The 23,860-nt window shown below is 45.1% G+C and overlaps 1 protein-coding gene across 14 annotated transcripts in view; it reads left to right on the plus strand.

The window, feature by feature from the left end:
• LOC118215021 (tight junction protein ZO-1-like) overlaps positions 1-23,860 on the plus strand; it is a 116,527-nt gene that overhangs the window by 46,592 nt on the left and 46,075 nt on the right. Inside the window, exon 1 of one of the 14 annotated variants that reach the window (XM_035395384.1) lies at positions 7,602-8,068. The exons of the other annotated variants lie outside the window; for them this stretch is intronic. Coding sequence (XP_035251275.1) covers positions 8,042-8,068 — 27 coding nt within the window. The 5' untranslated portion in view covers positions 7,602-8,041. Of the gene's footprint in view, positions 1-7,601; positions 8,069-23,860 lie in introns of those variants that run through there. 14 annotated transcript variants of the gene reach the window in all.

A 23,860-nucleotide genomic window follows, 5' to 3' on the forward strand; every position in this document is an offset into this window, starting at 1 on the left:
ACTTTTTTGACAGATTTTCAATTGGACTTGTAAGAAATGCAGACACGACACAATAAAAGGCCTTTGCAAAGATTTATCCATTACGCTTATTGGTCATGCTTAGTGTTTAGAATCATTGGATGTCAAATTTGGTGGTGTGTGTGTGTGTGTGTGTGTGTGTGTAGGGGCAGTTTACTTAACAGCGCTGTGCTTTGGTCAGCAGTGGGGAGTGAAAGCTGCTTGCACTGGTCACGACTACAAACCCATGATACTTTCTCAAGCGATTTGTTTATTTTTATGCCTGTATAAAGCCCCTAATTATGTCCCTCCATTTTGTGCCACAGCTTCTCTAATCAAATTGAGTGAGGCTGGGATTGGCTGTTCGATTGCAGACTAAACACTTTCTCATCCCAGCAGCCCTTTCCACAGAGCCCTGCGCTGCACACTCCACTATAAACAATGGCTTAATTATTTTGCTGCCACGGGCTGATTGATGCCTGATCCGATAGTATGGATCGGCGGAACCACATAACGCGAAACATCGACAGGTTTATTGAAACAACAAGTTCAGACGAACTCATCTAAATCATAGATGGAGGCCGGGCCTCACAGTGGAACATGGCGAGTGGAATTTTCACTCTTGTCTTGTTTTTACTTCTTTGGAAAAAAAAAATGTTTGAATTAATTTTGTGTAGTTGCATGCACATAAATTGATTAAGCAATGAATAAGTAAGCAGGTCAATAAATACAGAATGATGGAATTGTGAAGCTCCCATGGTGGAAATGTAAAACTCTTGTCTTTGTAAAGCAATATAAGACAATATATTGACAATACATCACTATAAATAGATCATTTCATAAGCGTTTGTGATTTTAAAAATTATTTCACATAATGCAGGGACCATTTTGTCATAAAAATGTTGATTCATTTCTCTATATCACAGCAAATTATGGCCGTGCTTCTGCTGCTACATTTTAGCTCAGTGACCGCATTGTTTTTGCCTTGGAATGCTCACAATGCATTTTTGGTTAGCGGGGTTTAAACAATGAAACAGATCACAGGGCATGAAACCGAGATAAATCATCACATTTGTTCACCTATAACTAATAACTAATACTGCTACAGCCTTTGTTCTGCTTATTGTCTTAAACTGCACTCTCAGGCCCGAATGTGTACCTCGGTATTCATTTTGGGTGCATTTCAAAAAAGAGGCCTTCAAAGTTTATTTTTTTAATGCACATAAGGTCTTGTATTCCCTGGCTGTGTAGATTTTAGAATAAAATCGTTTTCTGACCTCTGAACATTAGAATTTATTTGTATACATTAACCTCAAGGTGAAAGGCTTACCTCAGTTTCAAAACACCTAAAAGGAGAATCAGATATGTGCACGGGGGCCCCTGGTAACCTTTATAAGTTAAGAGAATGAGGCAGTTGATAACCAGTGTTTTAACAGCAGGTCTTAATCTAGTCACACGTTGTGAATTCACACAAAAGTGGATGCTTAAAACAATTATGCTTCTACACAATTGTGTACTAGGTAAAAATGCTTATCCGTGTGCACAATCTATTTTTGCAGGGCTGTATATTGAGGGTTTAATAAGCTGTGGATAATATGTTTCCTGAACATTTTCCAGGCCTGCAGATTTGTCTGATCCTAAGTAAAGTTTGTGATCCCTGTGTTATGGGCAATGATCTACTCTGCCATTTATTCTAAAAGGCGTAAAAATAAAGTTACTGTTTTCCATGATAAAATTTGTGTTTGCCAAGGGAAAAAACCTTGTTGAAAGGAACCAGGCTATGAACCAAATAATTGCAACCTTTCTGTAGTTCTACCAAGTCACAGGGCAGAATATTTAAAATATTCAGATGCACCGAGAGGACACAATGCCTGCCCATACCTGCCACTGCAGAAACTGCAGTCTTCATGTGTTCATGCTCCATTAGCATGCTGCGCAGTGAACTGAGAGGCAGAGGTAAGCAGACATAGTGGTTTGTAACCCAAAGGTTACATGTTCAATTCCAAGGTGGAGTGCTGCTGTATGTTTGTTTAAAGAGACAATGTGTAAAAGACCTTGAGCTGTGTGTGGTTCTCTGTTGAGGAGGAAGCAGGATTACAGACCGACAACATGAAGCAGTGTGGGAAATGTGTCACAGAAAGACCTATGACTGTGATGTTCTGTGTAAGGACCCACACGCAGACCAGGGAAATCCAAAAAACGTTGTCTTTAATCAGTGCGAAGTTCGAAGCCAGGTGATCAGAGAGAGGGCGGTGCCGAATCGAGTTTCCAAAAGAATAGTAAAAAGACAGGCAAAAAGTCAAAAACCAGGAGATCAGAAATAGCGAAGGTACAAAGGGGCAGGCGAAACAGAAGTCAAAGAAAAGCGAAGGTCGAACCAGAAGCAAACAAAACCAAAAGGGGCAGGCAAACTCGAAGTCGGGCAAAGGGGTGTCGCAGGAATCTCAATAAACAAAGGCTTACAAATAATCGGCACAATGAATATGATCAACGTTCTGACATTGAACAGGTGGGAAAAGACTGACATTTATACACTGGGGAAGATAACAATCAAGGAGGGGTTAAGTGAGTGAGGGAGGAGTAACAAACAACATCCAGGTGAAGAACATTAGGAAAACTAATTAAATGACAGGGGACTGACAAAACGCGGACTGGAATCACATAGACAACAATGATAATAGACGGCCTGGGTGAAGCAGGTAAAACACGTGCAGAGAGAGAGGTGCAGTCAGAGCAAGAGACAGGTGCAGGCAATTGCAGAACTCAGCGTTAGAGCAGGCTAGAAAGAAAAGGGGCGGAGCTACAGCGCAGCATGGAAAAGGGGAGACTGGTTAATGTATTAGTATAGTGATCTAAACTATCAAAAACCCAAAACTAGTGTGTGTTAGTCCATTAGTAATATTCACATGTTAGTATATTAGTGAGGTTAGTACTTTACAATCTATAAGTTAGTAGGGATTAGTAGAAATTAGTAAAACTAGAAATCAGCAGGAAGAAAGTAAAGCGAGACTGGAAAGAAGGGGGGAAACCACGAAAACCCGGAACCACCCGAATAGTGAAATCACACAAGTACAGGGGAGTGAAGCAGCTCAGGGAACACAGACACAGAGACAGTACTGGGGAGACAAGTGACCGGGAAATACAGACTACAACATATGACTAAATATTTATGAAATACTAATAGCAAAACATTTGATTAAATAAAAGGGTCTAATACCTCTTTGCTTTGATATTTAAAATATCTCATTTCTTTAGCACAATCTATACCAGGGTTCCTGTTAGAAACGAACACAAAGGACTGTGCCCTGTGAAAATTGTAACAGAAAAAACGAATTTTGAGATTCGATAGAGCTCCAGGAAACCTGATAAGCCAAACAAGCAGTTCCCTAATTCAGTGCAGATGAGGCTGAAGCTGTAACTGATTGTGGCTCCCTATTTTTGCGCAGATTCAGATTCCAGCTGTGTGCCATTTACTTTTTTTCTTCAACTTGGAGAAATGATTTTACAGGAGCACTTTTTCCTGTTATACTTTACCTCTGCATTACCTTACTATGTGTAACTAAAAGAAGGGCTCTCTTTAAACAAGAAAGACACACAACAATTATACACATATCAGAGAGAGGTTTCAGCAAAAACTTGCCCCCAAAGTTGAACCATTCCCACAGAACTGTTATTTTTTTTAAAAGCACAGGTGTGTATATCCACTGTATATGGCTTGATTAATTTTCCTGGAGAAAATTTTGTTATTTAAATTCCTATTCATACCAGATAAAACACAGTGCCACACATTTACTGTACAGTGATTTTTGCAAGAAAGATTAAACAACAGGCACGGGCATTGCTTCACTTGTAACTGCCGGTACATACTTGGCACACGAACAGAGAGTCGGTACCCTTTGCCTGTACGTGCGCGGCGGCTTTCTTCGATTGCGGCTGCCCTGCGCTCGCTCTTTCAGGGCGGCGTCTGAGCCCCTCGGTCACGTTGTGGCTCATGGCAGTCGATGAAGGCCACAAAGACAGTCATGCAGCACAAAGCTGCTTTTGATCGCATTCCCTGTCAGAGAAAAACCCCACTTTCTCTGTCATCAGAAACTACAGGTTGGCAGCGAGTTCTGAACTGGCTGCTATTTGGGAAAAATATTCTGTTTAGGGAGTCAGTGTTTTCATCCCTGTGGTCATAATGAAATAACTGAAAAAGGGGGGTATGACTGAAAAATGTATTATTATGAACAGTGCAGCATATGCAGCATTGTGCAGCATTGCTTAAATTTGATATAGAATCGCAAATTATAAAATGGCAGGGAATTTACAAGAAAACAACACAAACAAAAATAAAATTGAAAAATAAGCGCTTTGGTTTTTGTTTTTTTTTAAAGGTAAAGAGAAGTACCACAGTTTTCTTGTGGATACAAAGCCTTTAGGAGGGAGTTTTTATTTATCTATTTGTTTATTTATTTATCTATTTATTTATTTATTTATTGCTTTCATTGAAAGGGGGCAGAGGCAAATGGCATATGATTCAATTATATCTCAGTCACTTTTACATGCCAATTAGTTAATTGTCATAGTAGAAACTAGGACTACTGTAGCTCCTTGTGGCTATCATACCTGTAATACACAGGTTTGCGTCTACACAGTCACTCAGTGTTATTTTTGAACCAACTGTGTTCACCAGAAACAATGGTGTTGTTACAACCATGTTACCACCTTGTTCAAATGAAGGTACTATTACACACAGTATATGAAAATGTCACTTGACATTTATAGCTCTTGTGTGGTGCTTCCACACCAGAATTGTGTTGCATTTTGTAGGGTTCATGGGTTCATGGTTCAACTAAGGCACTGAACAGCAAGTTAACTGCAGCTTTATGCAAATAAACACAACCACTTTCGGCTTTTATAGAACTCCTCTGATTTTCAAGAGTAGCAAAAAGTTTGGTCTCAAAGCCGAGAATGTAAAGTCTTAATCTTGAAATGAATATTCTTATACGTATACATCTGAAACCAAAGATCATATCGATTATATATTAACTGTGTCGTGAACCAATTCAATTAAAAGCTGACTGCTACCTTGCTTATTTGTATTTATATCTTAGAGGACTGCAGAGTTTGCCTACCCCTTGTTTGTGTAACATTTCAGCTATAATGCTGCTCTTACTGCAGCTTACATTTACTTGCTCACATTTGCTATTATCAAGTTCACAGGCAGTCTAGGAGACACATTTAGGATTTCACCAGATATACCCCAATCTATTTTCAAAGTTTGACTTTATAAGAGTTCTGGTGATACAGAACAAGCAATAATTACAGCACCAGATCTAAAGTTGGTTTGTGGTTGGCTTCAACATGTGCCTTTTGAATCCAAAAGAAGTGGACATGGATATGAAACAGGCAAAAGTTGCATTTCATCATACTTTGTTTAAATGCTGAAAATGTAGAGATAAACTATAATGAAGCTGGAAGATGTGAAGGGATGGATCCCTTTTCATAATGTCTTGGACATTATATAATTTCTGTCTGAGATATGAGCTGATCTGTTGATGAAAAAAGATAAATACAGACCGCAAAGTATTCCTCTTTCTGTACCAGGACTGCTGGTGCTTAAATTCAGATTTCCATTCAGTTCCAGCCTTGGTTTCCTAACACATGAATCTGCATGTCTGTGAAATGTATGTCTTGATTACTGCATGCTTTAATATAACCCGTTTATAAGGTCTTCTTTGAAGAGAAGACATAGCCCTACTTTTATTTCCACTGTGTGTTAGTACCTGCTTTTTGGTGAAGGGAAACCAAAACTAAAAAAAAAAAAATTAAATACTGTTGCACCATATGTTTGTATAACATGGAAATACATTATTCCCGAGCTGTAACAAAGTATCATACATTTGTCCTCGGTTCCATGGTAGTAGTGGGTTGGTTTGTTTTACATGAGAAGGCACAGCCCCGGTTGTTTTCTTTAAAACAATGCGAACTGAGTTCTGCGGCCAGACACATCCTGTGGGTGGGGGCCCGGAAAGCCATAGGAAGTAGCCTGTATAACAGCAACGGGTGGTTAGGTTTCCTATGTGGTGGGTTATTAACCAAAAACCAAAAGTTAGAGGCGTAGGATACTTGAGGTTATTTTTTTCTGTTGATGATATATACTTATACTTAAAGAATGGCTTTAATTTCCGTCCATGACTGTTGTCTGCATTATTACCTTTTATTCCAAAATACTTTGAGTTGAGCGCAACATCACTGCTTGAAAATGGACGGAAGGCGTTCCGCTGAGATTGTTTCACCAGTGCAGATCATGGTTTTACAGTCAGTTCTTGTTTACACAAGATAAATATGACACGCTTGATTCTTGAAAAAGATCATTTTATTGCTCTACTTTAAAAAGGGTAAAGTACAGTTTCGGAACAATAAGCGAGAAGAGATTGTTGCGCGTGCTCTTTGGATATAATCTCTGATATTTTAGATATGCAAAAGCTGTAAAACTACCCCCTGATTTTAAGATTTTATTTCAAGTGTTGCTTTTTCATTCCTGTCGTTGACTGGGATGTTTTGGATCAGAATCTGCAATCTACCTCAGAAATTTTTAAAACCAAATGTACAGCAGTAATAGTCAATGGATTTATAAAAGGCCTGCGTGAAAACAATCCTAAAAACATTAATGAAACAAAATCTCCTCGGCACTAGTTGAGATAATACAAGACAATAAAACATGCAAACCAAAAGACAAATACTCTCTGCCACTGACTTGTATATAAAATACATATTCAATTACAGAAGGATATGTGCAAAAGTTTTCAGAGGCTAGCTGAAGTTCATCCAGTCAAGTGCACTCATAACATAGATGGATGCACAATTAGGCTACATTATGATTTCCATTTAGATGTATCCAGATGTTATCGTGACGTTATGGTAAATAAATTCAAAACAAACTACCTCAACTATTGCTTATGATGTGACATTATTAGCTATATTAGGTAATTGCATGGATATTGCGGCTGTTTATTTCTGGTTCGTGCAAGCTAAATTTGCAAATAAAACTACCGATGGTGTAAACAAAATGAGTGATCAAAATAAATTTTACAAAAAACACTGAAGTCTTAAAATTCCATTTGAAACAGGATTCCTTAATAACTCCCCGGTTGCACCAGGCACTGTTGCGACCACTATTTGTGAAAGTGGACAATAGTTCAAGTTTCGGATTGACTGCGTTTTCCTACGTTTTATATCGCATTGGCCAGTCGCATGTCGGTGGATTTTTAAACCTCTCACCGAACTCTGATAGGCCTGTTTTCATTTGGATTGCCGCTGAGAATATCCACTGGAGGAAATCGAGCGCTCAACATCCATCCCCTTCCCTCTACATCGCCCGTACCACACCGAGGGAAAAAGCACTGTCGATTTCACTCCGTGGTATGCCATACAACTAGTGATGATGACAAGCGTAAAACACATAAATACAACGTAACCCATAAATTAGAACCACGTGTCATCCCTTTAAATGTGCATATTGAACAGTGTAATTCAAGACCTTTAGGTGAAAATGAGTGTACGGCACAGCTATAGTGTTCTCCCCCTGACCCCCCTGCAGAATGCAATGGTCTGTCCCGGTCAGACATGTCACGGATGTTGCTTGGAGAGAGGAGAAGCGAGGATCAGGGAGAGGCAGATCGAACCTGCCATTGCAGTTTCGCTGCTTTGGAGCCGTGGAAGACGCAATTTCTTCTCTTCCTTTTGAATTCTTAAGACGTACTTTCCAAGGATAAACACACTAAACGGGACGAACAGTAAACCGTCCGATCCACCCGGAGTAACCGCTGATATATTTAGCTGGCCATCGATAGCTGAATCGACAAGCTTTTTGATAATGAACTTTGTCTTTGGACTTTCCCGATCATTTTGTTGACATGTCGTTCAGCGTCCAGCGAACATAAAAACACACTGCCCGGCGCGGCGGTAGCTGGGCGAGAGACTGAAGGGAGAATTTTGTCATTTGGTTTGAGTGATATTTACAACACTAAACTTGCTCCACCGGGTGGAAGGGAACAAAATGTCTGCCAGAGCTGCTTCGAACAAGGTAGGATGCTACTCCAAAGTGTAAAGAAAAGTATTAATTTAAGCCGCGGTCAACGTACAATGCCTATTCTCTCCAAATTACTAGAGGCGTTGGACGTGGACGTCAAAAGCGTGTAACCGAGAGTTCTTAGTGTTTAATGGTGATGTGCTGCCGTGGGCAATCTAGCGCAACAGAGAAGTTACTTTGCTGTGAGTTTACTTTACAGTTTGTTGAGTGTTTGGAAATCAGATAATCCGATAACATCAACAACTGAATAGACTAATCTAAAACAACACACAAACTAACAAGCAAACCATATTGCCATAGCCTACTTCTGTAGCCCATCATAAAGTAGTAATCAAATGATATTTGGTGTACACTTGTACTTGACAATTGTTTGTCAATACTACCACCTTAGTTTGATAATTTGTAGCTAGAGTAAACTACTTCAGAAAGAACCTGTTGATCAATATTTTAGGGCTATTGATACTAGCTCGTGGACAACTCAATGACGACAACTGGAAAGTTAGACAATTTTACAAGTTTTCCTTAGGTGCCTCCTAAATATATGAAAAGACTAACAACTAACTTTCCGAACATCTATGTAGCTATCTACCTGCTATTGAGCCATGGTTAAACATTATAGTGAAAATTTACTGTAGGCTATTGACTGGCTAGCTAGCTGACAGCGTGGGACACATGGTCTGTTTGTTTAGTAAATAATGGAATGTTCTTAAAACGAATTTAAAGTAGACATGACGCAGTTTCACTAGATTATGATCGCTGTCTACATGAAGGTGGTTAAAGTTTTTTTTCATGCCGTATGCTTGTAAAGGTTTGACTCAGCTGATCACTTAAGATAGCTAAATGTCCAAAGCAGTAAGATCGTATTTAGTTTGGGCTGGTAGTGACAAGTAGGCTGCGTCGAAGACTGGTTCCTCGTTATGTCCAGCACAGGGCCTGTGAACATTTACTAGTTGGTCAGTGGCTCTGTCATCTAATGCACTTACGGTCGCATTAACATCCCGCCTTGTTAAGTAGATATCTATTGATTATCTGTTATATACTTGACTATCTTTATTCATCGTGAAAATCACCACCGTGAAATTTAACAGTCATTGTACATGATGCTATTCTAAAGTAACTACTAGCTAGTTCTTGGCTAACTAGCCTCTGTTTGCTGTAATGGGCGTGGCCCTGACGTCTATTCATAAATGAAGTTTTTGTTGACCAGGGATATCTTTGTAGCATTTCTTTTTTCGTGCAAAAATGTAATTATTTCCACGTGGACCCAGGCTTGTTTTTTCCCTAGGTGTGAGGAATTTGTACTGTACTTGGCAGGATACAATGTATAGCCTCATGCTAATGGACGGTCAGGTGATTCTGGTTGAGTTGGTTTCTCCAGTTGAGTCGAAACTATTCGTACCTCCACACCTTTGATGGTGATGCAGCGGCTTTGGTATGTTTCTTTTAGAGAGTTGGAGCCGGCTCACTTTGTCTTTAACTGACTATATGGAAGTTCTACATTCTCTTATTTGCGTCCCATAGTTAAATAACAAGACTTTTAGAAAGGACGTTTAAACGCAAAGTGACAAATTACAATATTCCAGATTTTTTTTAAAGAAAATGTATTATTATTTAAATTGTATTTGTCGTGTCAGTGCTGTCTTCTGGGAGGTTGTGAGCCCGAAAGCAGACATTTTGTTGTGTGTGCAGTGTCCGCTCTCTGTTCCCTACACAGGCCCAGTTTGACTTCGGGGCTTGTGTATATATTCAGGATTGTTTTACTGCTATTCTCTGTCTGCAGCAGTTCCATATCGCCGTCTTTTATCATGTGACCTGTCTGCAAAAGGAGAGACAAGCAAGACTGATTCACTGCTTAATACAGAACTCATCCTGCATTCTCTTCCATTGAAACCTGAAGCTTTGACTCATTGACCTTGCCTTTCTCCCCATCCTAGATCACATGTCTCATTTTATATAAAGTGGGCATCTATGTTGCTTGTGTTGACTTTGGGAAAGTTGCCTTCCAGAGTGTTCAGTTGTCATCCATTGTCAACTCTGAGGCAATGCTTGAGTCCTGAACATTTAATTTGACATATATACATGAAAGTCCTTTGTCTCTGTATAAATACAGAATGCATTGTTTGGGGTGAAGGTCATACAAGAACAGCTAGATTTACAAGGCTTTATTGAAAAAACCAGAGAGAGTGAGTCTGGCTGGTAATATGGATTTAGCCACAGCTAATGAATAACAATGAAATGATATGAGTGATCATTACATGAAATGTAATAACTGTCATGTGATGAAGTGACAGCCATTATGCCAAATCTCTTGAGACTTTGATTACTATTGGATCGATATTATTTACATTGTATCTGAAAACCCAGCTCTGTATGTATTTTTGCATTTCCTGTTCTGTGTTGTGTTATGTTTATATGAGAGATAAAATGTGTAACAGAGTGTCCACAGTCCCATATTTGATACAGCAAGGACTGGAAGGTTTGCTGCCACCATTTCGGAAGACTTGAGAAACCCATTAGCCCGGCTGATGTAACTACAAAAAATAGTGGCAGTGCTTAAATTGGCCATATTTCAGTTCTTTCCTTTTACACCCCTCCTTTCCCCAACTCTGGATGTGCAGTGCAGAACATGGCAAAATAAATTGGATTCTTAGCACCAGATCTAAAAATAGATGCCAGGCAGTTATGTGCAGATAAAGAGTGGAAACTATCCTTCTGACGCTGGGCCCTGGGCTCATGTACACCCAGTCAAAAAGCCGATGGCAGTGTTTATGCCCCTCACTAAGGCCCCTTACCCTGCTTTCAGAATGTTTTATCTGATCATCTAAGAAAGAAAGTGTGCCGTTCGAGGCTAAGATAAGTGTCTGCAGGGTGCGGATGTGCGGATAGGGAAGGCAGGTGTTTCGGCTCCGTGCGGTCCTGAACCCGCACGGTTCATGCGAGGTAACGACCGTGGAACTGGCAGCGTCTCGGACTCGGGCGTCTGTGTCCGAGCCCACAGACCGCTCTGCGTGAAACGGGTGAAAACCCGGCTGTGCAGGTTCCAGCCTGTAACGAGCCTGATTTCCTAACCAGCGCATTCGTGGAAGCCCAACTGTTCTGAGAAGGAAACGCGATGCTGAATGGCAGCATTTTACACTATTTTGGCGTGACTGCATTCCAGGGGCGTTTTATTTATTTATTTATTTTATTGCTGACTGGTATGATTGGTGTGGTGGTTGAGTGAATTTTTTTCTCAGTAGGTTAGGCTAATTAAAGTTTCCTCTTAAAGTTAAAGTTTAAAGTAAAAATTAAAGTTTTCCACTCACAGTTGTGCACAATTGGCAGAATTTTGTACTATTGCTAGAACAAAGTGAAAAAGGGACTGATAGGCCTAAGTAAATCATGGGAATGTGTTTAATTAGGAATGCAAAGAGTACGTGGGTGAGACAGTAGTACGGAAAGCAAGTCTTTACGTCTGTGCTTGTATTCAGGCCTGAATTATTTGGGGCATGCGTTTGCATGATGTCTGCTAACTGGCCCCTATGCATACATTACATTACAGGCATTTAGCAGACGCTCTTATCCATACATAGCCTACATCATTCAAACACCAACTCTCTTAAACGTCAGCCTCCCTGGTGTCAGGTGAAATTGGCAGAACTGTTGCCATCTTGGTGAATTTGTTACCAAATTAAAAAAAAAAGTTTTAACATCCAAGCAACAGTTCTGTGCTGAAGTTGTTGAATTTTTTCTTTGCCAAGTTTAAAAAAAAAAAAGAAAAACAAAAAGCCCTGAATGCAGTTTGTTTTTAATCATACAAGACTGCCTCAATATGAAAGGCACGCACATGAGGAAGGGAAAAAACAAAACAAAAGACCTTAATTTCCCCCCTGGATAAACTCCAGCACTGCCCCTGGCAACTTCTGTCTGCAGAAATGCGCTTTATTGAGCACGATCTGGCCACTTTTTACTCTCAACGATTCGCAGCACTGCAGTATTCAAAACATTTTCTGGTTTAAGTGTTAAGCTGAGCTGTGGAGCTAGCGTGTTGATTCTAAATCTCATGGAGGAATGTTGAGTTCTGACCTTCCCGGTCGGGGGTTGGGAACTGAAGGGAGATGTGGGAGAGGATGGGAGAGTGAGCGAGAGGGCTGTGCAACCTAGGCTGTACTTAAAGTAATATGGGTGTCTGTAAAAAAGACTCTTCTCTTACCTGTAATCATGGGTTAAAGTACAGCCTTAAGCCTGTAATTCCCGTGTAATTTCAGTGTCCTGTCCTGTAGACTCGCACTAACTGTAACTTGGCATGTAGGCCTATCTCTTGGGGTGGGTTTGTCTCTGTAGCGTTTTGTCGATTGTCCTCCTTCAGGGATGCAACAAGCTGTTGAAAAGGTGCTTTATTTTTGGAATGCTTGGGCATGTGAAAGTGCTTGGATTTTGCACAGCGTGGCTGGGGGTTACATTCATTTTCATATAGCCTAATTCTCGAGCCAGAATTGTTGTGAATTCACTCTGTTTAGCTTACAGTTTTCCAAAAGCATGTGACCCTTAATTAACTACTTAATTTGAGGGAAGAAGGTTTTATTGAAAATGAACTTTTTACTGGTGTCCATTATAAAATAATTCTTTAACAAACAAGTCTCTTGGAAACGTTTGAAATTCAAGTTCAAAAAACTTATTGAAGTATTTTGAAACTTTTTAAATTGTATTTATTAGCAGACTTGAGGCCAGACTTTTTTTTATTCTCGCCGTAAGAATATGGTTGTCAAAGCTTGCAGCATTGCTTTCAAAGTCCAACACTTTAAAAAGTGTAGGAATCTGGGGCAAAAATATAAAACTGTGTGCATGCAGTTGATGGATTGAAGCTGCATGAGTAAGTGACATCTATTTCTGTCTAAGAAAGAGGTCAGAAACAGGGTCTTGTCTGGACAGATTAATGGCCGTGCCTGGTCGGTTGCAGTTGGAGGTAGCAGTGGTCTCCCCATGCCGATTCCTGCATTTGAAAAGGTATTTGGAAGGTCATGCTGTTTGGTGTACTGAGGCCAGATGTATCCAAGCGGGTCATGCTCTCTTCCATCATCCGTTTGTCGTGCTGGGAATTTATGGTTGACAGTTGGGACCAGATACTCCTGCGAGGACCGGGAAGGAGCACGGGGACCGGTGCGGGGCTAGCGATGTGGTTAACCCAGACCTTGAACTCCTCAGGAGTGCTTTCTGCTCACAAAACCTGCTCTCCTGCCAGAAACCGGTTTTTCAGGCCTACAGGAACTGAAGAATGCGCGCACACACGCGTACACACCCGCGGGCGCGTGCACGTCAGCAGGTTGTTCCGTTTATTTGCGGAGTTGCCGTCACCCGGTTGCCAGAAACGTGTTTGTCCAGGTAGTGTGATTCCCAGGAAAGACAGATCTCACAGCCACAAGCAGAACACTCCTTACAAGGCCATGGTCAGAGGAAATGGAATTGGGTTAGAAGTTCTAGGTGTTAGGCTACATTTTGCTGATCCAGGATGCATCCAGTTTGTAGAATGTGTGTGTTTTTCTCATCTCTGTATTTGTGAAATAAAATGATGGGCATGAAGGCTTGCCGAGGCTACGGTAGCCTAATATTTGCTGTGTTTTGGTCGGCTGGCACTGGTCATGTCGGGACCACACAAACGTGACCGAACACTGGGTTCCCTCTCCCCATGCAGCACAATGCTGATATGATTCTGTGTTGCACAGGTTCATATGTCCATGACTTTAATTTCAGATGAAAGCTGCTTTATTTTTTGCAGTCATATTTTGTGTGCTCCCATCATTTTTGTAAAGCATGATCTGTCTTTCTGATAATGTTACAGGAAATAAGTGCATGTGTAGATTTTGCTTTGAGGACAATGTTTGCTTTGTAGAGCCATCTTTCCACATAGTCATGCTTCAAAGTTAGTTTAAGTAAAAAAAAAAAAATATTCAAAAAACGGTTCATAAAGGACTGTAAATGTACTGTAGGTGCTGGGAGTTATGGAGAGTGACGAGTGTGTTTTTTTCAGTCTCTGTGTGTAGTGTAGTAGCTCCACAAGAAAAAATTTAAAGAATGGTCCTTTCCCCTTGAGGGCAAACAAGAATAATCACTTTACTGTGATTGGTGGATTTTTATTTTTTTTTAATATCAGTGTAACTCAAACTATTTATGCCTCCCTAGTTAAAAAAGAAATCCAATATCTCGACTGTAAAGTTCATAAGCTGCATGAGCTCTCCCTCTGTTGGCTGTCTTCATTTCTGATGGATGGTTAAAGCTTTCTCCTTTTTTATTAATTCCTGAAGGCTCGATTGTTTTTTACAGACTAGGTTAGAAGTGTAGAGGAGGAGCCTGTTGGTTTAATTTAAGAGGACTGAGGTGGAATATATTTAGACTTAGGCTATGTCTTATGCTGAATGTTCCAGGGGCTTTGTCAGTCGTAAATCTGAAGCTTGTCCTGCTTCAGACTACATTGTGCATGTCCACCCCCACAGTCTCTGTGGTGATTAAACAGAAACTGCTGATAAATGGGGCGGGGGCGTCATCGACCCCCCCCCCAGCGCTCCCGAGCGCAGGTGGGATGGACAGTAGCTGTGTTCTGGCGGTTTCGGAGACGTCCCGGCCGGCTCGCCTCACACCCCGCGGGCCCCCTCTTGGCTCACAGTGACATTCCGGAGCAGCACCCCCTGACCGCCTCGCGCGGGACGGCCTGCTGGCGCTGACCCATCGCCCCTCCGAGATCACGGGGCCCGTATTCTTGGGTTTCATGCTGTCTGCCAGCGGGGAGAGGAGCCGAGCTGGGCTGGGCCTGAGGTAGGCTACTCCAGGGCTTTAAGTTTCTCCTCTGCAGCCGTCATGTACCCATCCAGTTTTCAGCTAAAATAAAAAAGCCTAATGATTTATTAAAGTGGTGTTGGAAATGGCTGGCTTCAGTGGTAAGTGTAAACCTGCAGCCCCCTCGGTCATCATCGCCGGGGTCACGCCACGCCCTGCCGGGTGAACAGTCTGCATGCCAGCCCGGTGACTAAAGATCGGGGTGAGAAATGAATCAGTCCCTGGCCCCCCCTCCCACCCTCCTCTGCCCCCGCTGTGGCCCCCCTGGCCCTCCCCTGGCTCTGGGAGCCCAGCTCCGCTCCCTTCTGCCTGAGTGCTCCGTGCTGGAGGGGAGGTGCGCTCCTAACAATGCCAGCGTGATGGATAGCTTTTGGCTGGTGCCGCTGGAATGTCAGGGTCACTGTTTTGCACTGTCCAGGATAGCGGAAGGAATTGCGTTTACTGTTAGGAATCCTTAAAAAAAAAAAAAAAAAAAAATCAACAGTGGTGTGAATGTCTCTTTCACTGGGTGTGCATTGGGTCATAGGCGATAGGTTTCAGAGATGATCTGCCACATTTACATCTGCTAAATGTAGGATTTTATTAACTGCCATGAAATTCAATTTGCAGTTGTGTAGAATAGCGTGGGCGAGTTCTGCCTTTAATGGAAAAATAACTAAAGTGTAACTGAAGTAGAAAACCGTGTTGTGGAAAGTCCGGTGGAGTGGATAACTATGACCGCATGTTCAGTACTGAGAAGGAATGTTTGAGCCAGCCCCGCCCGGAATGACCTGGGCTAATGGGCAGAGTCCGTGTATTTATTTTCCTGAAAGATGGTGTGGTCCTGACGTTCCTCTCCTCCAGCGCAGATGAAGAGGCGCTGGCAGGCAGCGATGCTCTTTGGTCCGACGTCTTTGATGACAGCGTGAGCTTGTGCGAGTCCCTGCCGCTCCTGGTGTAGTATTTCCCTTCCTGCAGGCGCGAGGCCTCGTTAAACAACAAACCCACTGGAAACGAGGAGTGTCTGAATTCTTCCCCATCGCCTGCGCATGGATGCGGTTGCCAGATAGCGCTCCTGCCAGGGAGGGAGGTCTGCTGGCTCCGAACGCAGGGTGTGGAAACCACAGCTTGAAAGAATGCCCACAGCGGAAAGGAACAAGGTTCTAAGTCCCTCTTAACATGGACGGCCACTCTCATCCTGTTCCTGCTGAAGTGTGTGTGTAAACACTGAGAGTCAGAGACGGCAGAACCTCCCCCTTCCAGGCCTCAGAGTCAGAGTCAGGGCCAGAGGGAGGGAGGGAGAGAGAGAGAGAGAGAGAGTGTGTTTACCTGTAACCACATGACCTGAGTCAATAGCGATTCAGAGAAACATTCAAATGCGCACGCTGCTGGGCAGGTACGTGACTGCGCTGCACAGCCGTCTGAAAAAAATAATAATAAGGGCGGGTTTTCCCTCCGCCGGACTCCCTTTTGTGTTCCGAACTTAATGTACCATAAACGTAACGGAATAATAGAACGGCCATAGAGATGCGTGTTTGTTTGCTCAGTGGGTCAAAGTGGCAAGAGAATCCAGGCCTCGATCGGCGAGAGGAAGTGGGCCAGAGGCCGGCGTTTATTCATGCGTGCGCATTAACATATGTATGGGTCCGTGCGTACTAATGAGCACCGGGAACGCAACGGAGTCAGCATTGGGTTAATTCATGAATTCCACCAGGGCCTCCTCCTGGCCCACAAACATGGCCATTGTGCTGGAAGCGGCCCGGCGCTTGGGAATGCCTGTGAGTGGGCCCGGCCGCTTGCTTTCGCGGGGCACGTGACCGTGGCGTTTGAAAGCCCCGGCTTTGTTGGTGGCGGTTAGCGCCGCTGGCGGGACGGGGGACAGGCCGCGCCCCTCCTCGTCTCGTCTCGTCGCAGCGCTCTTGGGGCGCAGACGTTACCGTACGAGCGCACCCCCGCGCTCAATACCCCCTTTGTTTTACACGCTGGGGTGGGGCCTCCAGCATCCACCCCCCCCCCCCCCCTCCCCCAGACTGAAGAATTCCACTGTCAGGGGCCACAGTAGGGTCGCCAGCCCAAATACTTTTGAAGCGGGACTCGCTTAGTCCACAACCCCCCCCCCCCCCCTTGTCCAAAGTTTGTTTATTAACTGGCAGACTCTGCCCCTGCCCCTCCCCCTTCTGTAATCACTGGCCATTTACATTTCTGTAGTTCAACTGGTTGCAGCGCCAGAGATTAGGAGCAGTGGGTGTTTTTCCCAGAACAAGGGCATGTGCTTGTGTCGGGCTAGCCCCAGAGCTAATCAGTGCTTGTAATGGTGTTTGACTAAGGCCTGTTTTCTCACTGCATCCCGTGACCCTTTCATCAGGGGCGCTCTGTGGAGCGTAAAGCACACAGAGCAGTGAAGGCTGCAGCGCTTTGGGACAATGGCTGGAGGTGCGATGTGTGTCTGTCCCCTCTGCCCCTCCCTGCCTGGCCTGCTCTTCCCCCCCCTCCCCGTTCCTGTGGAGGCCGAAGAGCAGGTGCCGAACAGGACAGTAGCATGTTTGGTGGATTGACCTCGTCTGGTCCCATGCGCTGAACGGCGGCTGCTGCTGGTGCTGCAGACGCCGCTTGGTTGGGGTCTGCTGGGGAACGCTGGCCTGTGTTTCGCGCGGTCGTGCGCCACGGCACCGCCGCGCGCGGCGCGTCCCGCCTCTCTGCCTCCGTTCTTCCTGTGACGGCTCCGGTAAAGGCCGGCGGTCTCGGCCTCTATCCGCGGACGGCCGCACTTCCGCTCCCAGGGCTCGCCGCTTCCACTTTTATCGGCCGGAGAGAAAGCCAGGCCTTGACGAGACGAGAGAGCTGCTTATCGGCGCATTCCTGGCCTCTGCGTTGTTCTGCGTGGGGGCCGATAACTCCCCCGGCTCTGATTGGCTCTGTCCAGGCCTGATATCACACGCTCATGTAGCAAGGCCAGATTCTCCCTGTGCCTGGCTAACGTCGCTAACCTCTCTGCGCCCTGCCGGTCCTCGCTCTGAACGGCCACCGCTGCTGACGGGCAACCCGGGCGACGGGCACGCCGGGCTTCTCTCCCGCTCAAAGCTTTCCAGAGCACAGGAAAGGCTTTTTTACCCAATCAGAAAGAAAAGAAAAGCTGTAGAGGCCTGTAGATCTCAAGCAAATCTCAGGTCTTCTCAGCCTTCATCAGGCTTGGAGCCTAACCCTAACCCCCCCCTTTCCAAAGAGGGCTTGTAAATGCTGTCATTATTGTATTTACCTACATTCTACTTTTCCAGTGAGAACGTCTAATTGGCAGCAGTTTCTTGGGAGTTTCTGTTTTCCTTGTGTTACATCAACATGACCCGTGTATCGGATAATTAACCGTTGCTCTGTAAAGTACTGGAGTTGGTGGGAAAGACACCCTGGACTACAGAGCGCCTGTGTGGAGCCTCGTAGCATAGCGTCTGCTGGCCGGCTGGCTGTAGAGCTCAGTGCAGACTTGGCGAGCCGCATGTCCGCAGAAGTAATCCTTCAAAAGTTTCTGAGGACGTAGGAGTTCCTGTCGCCGCGACGCTTCAGGCGTTTGACGTTCCGTCTCGGAGTTGATTGCTGGTCGAGCAGTCATGACTTTGCTGGTGGGGTTGCTCTGTGAGGCTGTTTTCCTGTCTGGGGTACTGGGCATCAAACTGCGCGGCATTTGGAAAGGGGGGGAAACGGCAATTTTCGTGTCAAAAGCATCTGGCTCTGGCACTGAGATGGATGGATGAAAGCCACTGTAGCTTTTCTTTTTATTCCAAAAATAGCAGCTGGGTAAAGCACAGACTAGGGTTGAAATATCCAGATTTTTCTGCATATAGCCTAGTTATAATTGAGAGTAAATTGAGTTCATTTCCATTGATCCATGGATGTGTGAGTGAGCATATTGCCTCTTTAGCTGTTTAATGTCCCAGCACAGCAGTCTGAAATGTGGGCATAACAATGTCAGCTGGCCTGGGATCCTACTTGAGGACAGGGAGGTTGCAAGTTCAAATACCAGACAGAAAAGTGCTGTTTACTAACATACTTCAAGTTTTTTTTTTTTTTTTTCTTCAAAGACATGGTATAAATATGGATCTAGTATAGACTAATGAAAGATGGCTGCCTTACTGGGAATGATATTTGTGTGTTTGACCATGTGATTCCTAATCAGTTCCTTGCATTGGTAATTGTGTGCTTCTTAATTAAGAAAATAATTGTGTGCTTCTTAATTAAGAAAAAAAAAGCAGAAATTCTTGCCTAGTGCTTGGTCCTACTCTTCAGTATTCATGAAGGAGAGCTGGGAGTCATGAGTAACACAGTGCTCTGCCATTACTAATTTCCTTGCCTCTGGGAAAGTGTGAGCAAACGCTGATCTCTGCAGTGAGTCATTATTTACAGAGGAAGAGCAGGAGTTTCGCATAGTCCTGCGGGGAGGTGTGATTATTCAGATATTTCACCCCGGGACCAGCCAAGTACTAATGATTGGAAATGCGCATTCCTTTAATATCTTTGTTGTACAACGCGAGTACGCTTTATGCTACCTTTTTAATCCATTTTCTCCTGTAGTCCCATCCGAGGCATGCACCTTTAACTGGTCAGACCTGTAAAACATTTGGCAATCTTTTTGTTGGAATGATTAGGCTATCTTTTGCTTTTAGATGAGGAAGCTGGCTGGGTTGACAAACCTGTTAAAACTACCGGTTAGTTTGTTTTCTGACTGGTGTCCTTAAAGATTATGCCTGCTTACTTTCTGTCCTCATTTCCCTTTAGTTTTGAACAGCCAGTGAAAATGACAATAGACTACATTTTAATACAGTCCTTAATCAAACTTTGGGAGGTTATTAAATTAAATTTTAAAGTTAAATTTAGAAGTTTTAAACTGCATGGAAGAGCTGTCTTTTTAATATCAGTTCTTCATTTATCACTTGTATGAAAGACTGAGTCTATTTCATAATAAAATGTGCTCATTATATTTAAGTTTATCTGAGTAGGAGCCCAGAGTACATTAATGTATGTCAAAGATTTGGTAACCATATAACCAATAAATTATCTGCTACCTTGACTAATGGCTTTATGTAAATTATCAGCTGAGCACCAGATTAGTGTAATTCTGCTTTTTTTTTTTTTTTAAATGTAAGTCTATGGTTTTGATAGTGATAATAATGATGATGATGGTCTCTGATTATTCTTGATTTATCGGAGAACATTTCATCCTGCATTATTTCTGCAAATTCCTTTGTCAATCAGATGAAAGATGGTATTGACTCTGACTTAATTATGTATGATGAAGTGGTTTCCTGAGTGTTTTGTAGAGGAGTGAAATGCTTTTGTTTTTTATTCTCTGATTTATATTACTGTCGTGTCTGTAGTGTGTGTCAGGTAGAATAGTAGACATGCTTACAGTGTGTAGACTGGTAATGAGACTTGGGGCACCATGTTGCAGTTTTACATCGATGAGAAGTTAGGCGATATCAATTAAGGGATATCATTAACACTCCGCTTAGAGACTCCAGCTTTCAGCTTACCGAAGTGAACGGGCGTCCGTTACATTTGCCGTTTGTATTTGTTAGTTATGTGTGTATTGGTTCGTCATGTGTGCATTTGTTACTTGCAGTGGCTTGTGGAAGCCCGTCTCTATGCAGCCAAATGCACTGCTCCCCATTTAAAAAGCCAGTCGTGCACCAAGGGCTGCTCTGGTTTGCCAGTGCTGGGAAGGCGGTTTGAAAAGTACCGCCCATTAATCTTGCGATTGGCGTGTTGGTGGAGATTTTGACGGATGGTGATTGCGGAGATGGCGTCCCTGCTCACTGCCCGTGCACTTCCGCTCTGTGGGGACTTACCTGGCAGGACGGTGGAGAGGACAGACCTGCTCTCTCACTGAAGCCTGAGCCAACAGCCTCTAACCCCAAGTCCCAGCATGCACTGGGGCCTGCCTGCGCTTCCGTCCCAGGGTGCTGTTGGGTTCAGCGCCGCGGTGAGACAGACGAACCTCGGCGGGCAGCCCTGTGCAGGAGGCCTGAGTTCAGTGGTGTGTCACCAGGGCGCCCTGTGCAGGAGGCCTGAGTTCAGTGGTGTGTCACCAGGGCGTCCTGTGCAGGAGGCCTGAGTTCAGCGGTGTGTCACCAGGGCAGCCCTGTGCTGGAGGCCTGAGTTCAGTGGTGTGTCACCAGGGCGTCCTGTGCAGGAGGCCTGAGTTCAGTGGTGTGTCACCAGGGCAGCCCTGTGCTGGAGGCCTGAGTTCAGTGGTGTGTCACCAGGGCGTCCTGTGCAGGAGGCCTGAGTTCAGCGGTGTGTCACCAGGGCGTCCTGCTCACCGAGCCTCCCCAGGGCCTGGCCTTATCCAAGGAGCATTTGTCTTGGTCTTCTGTTAAGCTCTCTCTGTCTCTCTCTCTCTCACACACACACTCACACGCACACACACACCTTTTCTCTTTCTCTCCTGCTCTTGTGGGGGTTTGGCAGGGGGGGGGCGGGGTACGGTCTTGTTATTCAGTGTGGCGGATTGATTGGCCGGATCGGAGCCGGGCCGGGATCAAAGGGAGGGTTAGCGGCGCGGGCGGACGCAGCTAGCCGAGGGGCTTAGCGCCGCGCTCAGATGGACCGCGGCGAGCGCGCCCAGCGCTCCCGCCCTCCGCTTTATTAATCTCTGGCATCTGCTGAATTCCTCCCTCCTGCGGCTGGGGCTGGGAGGAGGCAGAGCGTTTTCGCTTTGCAGGGGCCTGGATCCTCCGTTCAGAAGAGGCAGGCAGTGAATGGTCCACCCTGGGCCAGCCCTGCTGATGCGTTCCGCTGGCCCTTTCCAGCCCGTTGCTGCTTCTTTCGGGCGAGCGTGAGGCACGGCGGAGATTACGGTTTAATCCAAGTGCTGGGATTATAGTGTTTTTTTTTTTCTTTTTTCTCCCCCTAATTCCCTCGTCTGTTAACGTGGTACCGTCTCCCTGCCGTGTTGAAGGCACAGAGGCTGAGAAATGCCCCGGCTAGCTGAAGGAGTTGTGTGCTCGCTGGTGACGGCGGTGTCTGAGTGACAGCGCGCTGTGTGGATTAGACCGACCACTTTCACGGTTCTGAAAGACGGACTGTCAGCGCTGACCTTGATAAGCTTGTTCATCATGCGCTGGTGGGACGTCCGGCCCGATAACGCTCCCGCACATCACACGCCGTGCTGGTGACAGGGTGGGGGACTGTGTCCCCGCTCTCTGCAGTGCTCAGTGTCCTCACTTTTGAGAAACGTCCTGTTTCCTGGGCACTCTGTCAGGGATGACAAGGGGGGAGGGCATCACCTGCCCCCACGTCAGTGATAGTGCTCACATTCCTGAGCTGTGCGTGTGAGTGAGTCAGAGATTAGGCTACATTTATGAGAAAAAGAGTGTGAGTGAGTGAGTGAGTGAGTGTGTGTGTGTGTGAGTGAGTGAGTGTGTGAGGAAAAAGCAGAGGATGCAGCTGTGGTCTTAGTTCTTCCTTCCTCTGGGATCCTGCTAGAGGACAAATGGATCGCTATGGTTACGTCACAGTGCGTCAGGCTACTGTAGGCAATGGGGCTCTGATTGGCTGTGATTGGCTCTGATCTGCTTCCTGTGTACTGAAACAGAAGACTTAATCATTACACAGGGCCTATTTTCTGTGTCTATAACATTGATCGTTAATTTTTAGATTGTGATACCGAAGAATTGCTTATTCTTCTTTTTAAAATGCGGTTTTTTGAGTGTTAGGCTAATTCAGCTGATGCTCCTCTCCTGGCTGTTGGAAATCAGTGTTCTGTGAGATACACGGCTGGGCTGGGGGGGGGGAGAAAAGGCCCAATTCTCTCTTTAATGGACGTGGAAAGGGTTTGCCGTAATGAAGGTTTCAGGAGGTCTGTGGAAATGTTTGACCAGTTCTGGTCTTAAAGCCCCCATTATTGGGTGACCATTTGTAGTTTATTCCATTTCTCGGGCGTTGTGGTCGTGTACATTTGCAGCTGGGAGCTGTAGTTAATTGCGGATGTAATGGCTGTTGTTTAGTCGGTAGCTGCTCTTGCCTGCGCTTGTGGAGTCTCGTCTCTCTAGAGCGCTGCAGTGATACCCTGCAGGGTTCCACACGGAACTCACTGTACCGCTTGTTACCCGGGAGGCTGGTTCCAGGCATAGCATTCCCATCATGCACCTGAAGCACCTGCAGAGACTCTGCTGTGGAGCAGAGAGTGAGCACGCTATGCTGCGGCGCCGTGGCAACCCAAGGAACCCTGCGCAACTCCAGCGGGCCCCTGCTGTAGAGGGGCACTGCCAGGGGCGATGGACCGTGAGCTTGGCTTGTGCTCCTGGGGTGCTGTTACCAGCCTCCCTCCTCCCCCCTCCCACCTGGCTCTGCCTATCTTGGTGCTCGTACACATTTCCTGGTTGAGGCTGGATAGAGAGGGGGGTGGGAGAGGGTGTCGGGCCTGGGGAATAGAAACGGCTCTGGGTGGAAAGGGCCAGCTCGGCCTGATCGCGTCCCACAACCGAAGCTGCTGCACAGATCTCTGCTCTTCTCTGTCCAATGATTTATCTGCTGAATATGGATTTGGGGCCTCTGCCTGCATGCATTTATGGCTGTTTCAGAGAGAGGTGTATGTGTGCGTGCGCGCATGTGTGTGTGTGTGTGTGGGTGTATGCGTTTGTGCGTGCGTTTGTGCGTGCGTGGAATGGCACACAAGGCTATTATTCAAGGTAAAATGCTGTATCGGTTTCCATTGCTGCGCTTTAAAGATGTGCATTTTAATTTGATAATAAACACAGGTGCTTTGAATGCCCTCCTGATTGGAGCCCGGATGATCTCATCCGGAAACGCTGTGCCACAGCCAGCTTTTCATCTGTCGTTAAACATGGAGACAGCACCACAGAGGAGCCCTGTGTGCAGGGGGAGGGGAAAAGGGGGGGGGGTGTTCATATCACTTTAAGCGCAATATAAGCGGAATTAAATGGCCGACGTGGACAGAGCTTCTGTGTGCGAGTGGGCCTGGCGTGCCGTCGGGGGAAGCGGCTG

This window comes from Anguilla anguilla, chromosome 16 (genome assembly GCF_013347855.1).
Source record: "Anguilla anguilla isolate fAngAng1 chromosome 16, fAngAng1.pri, whole genome shotgun sequence".
Lineage (NCBI taxonomy): Eukaryota > Metazoa > Chordata > Actinopteri > Anguilliformes > Anguillidae > Anguilla > Anguilla anguilla.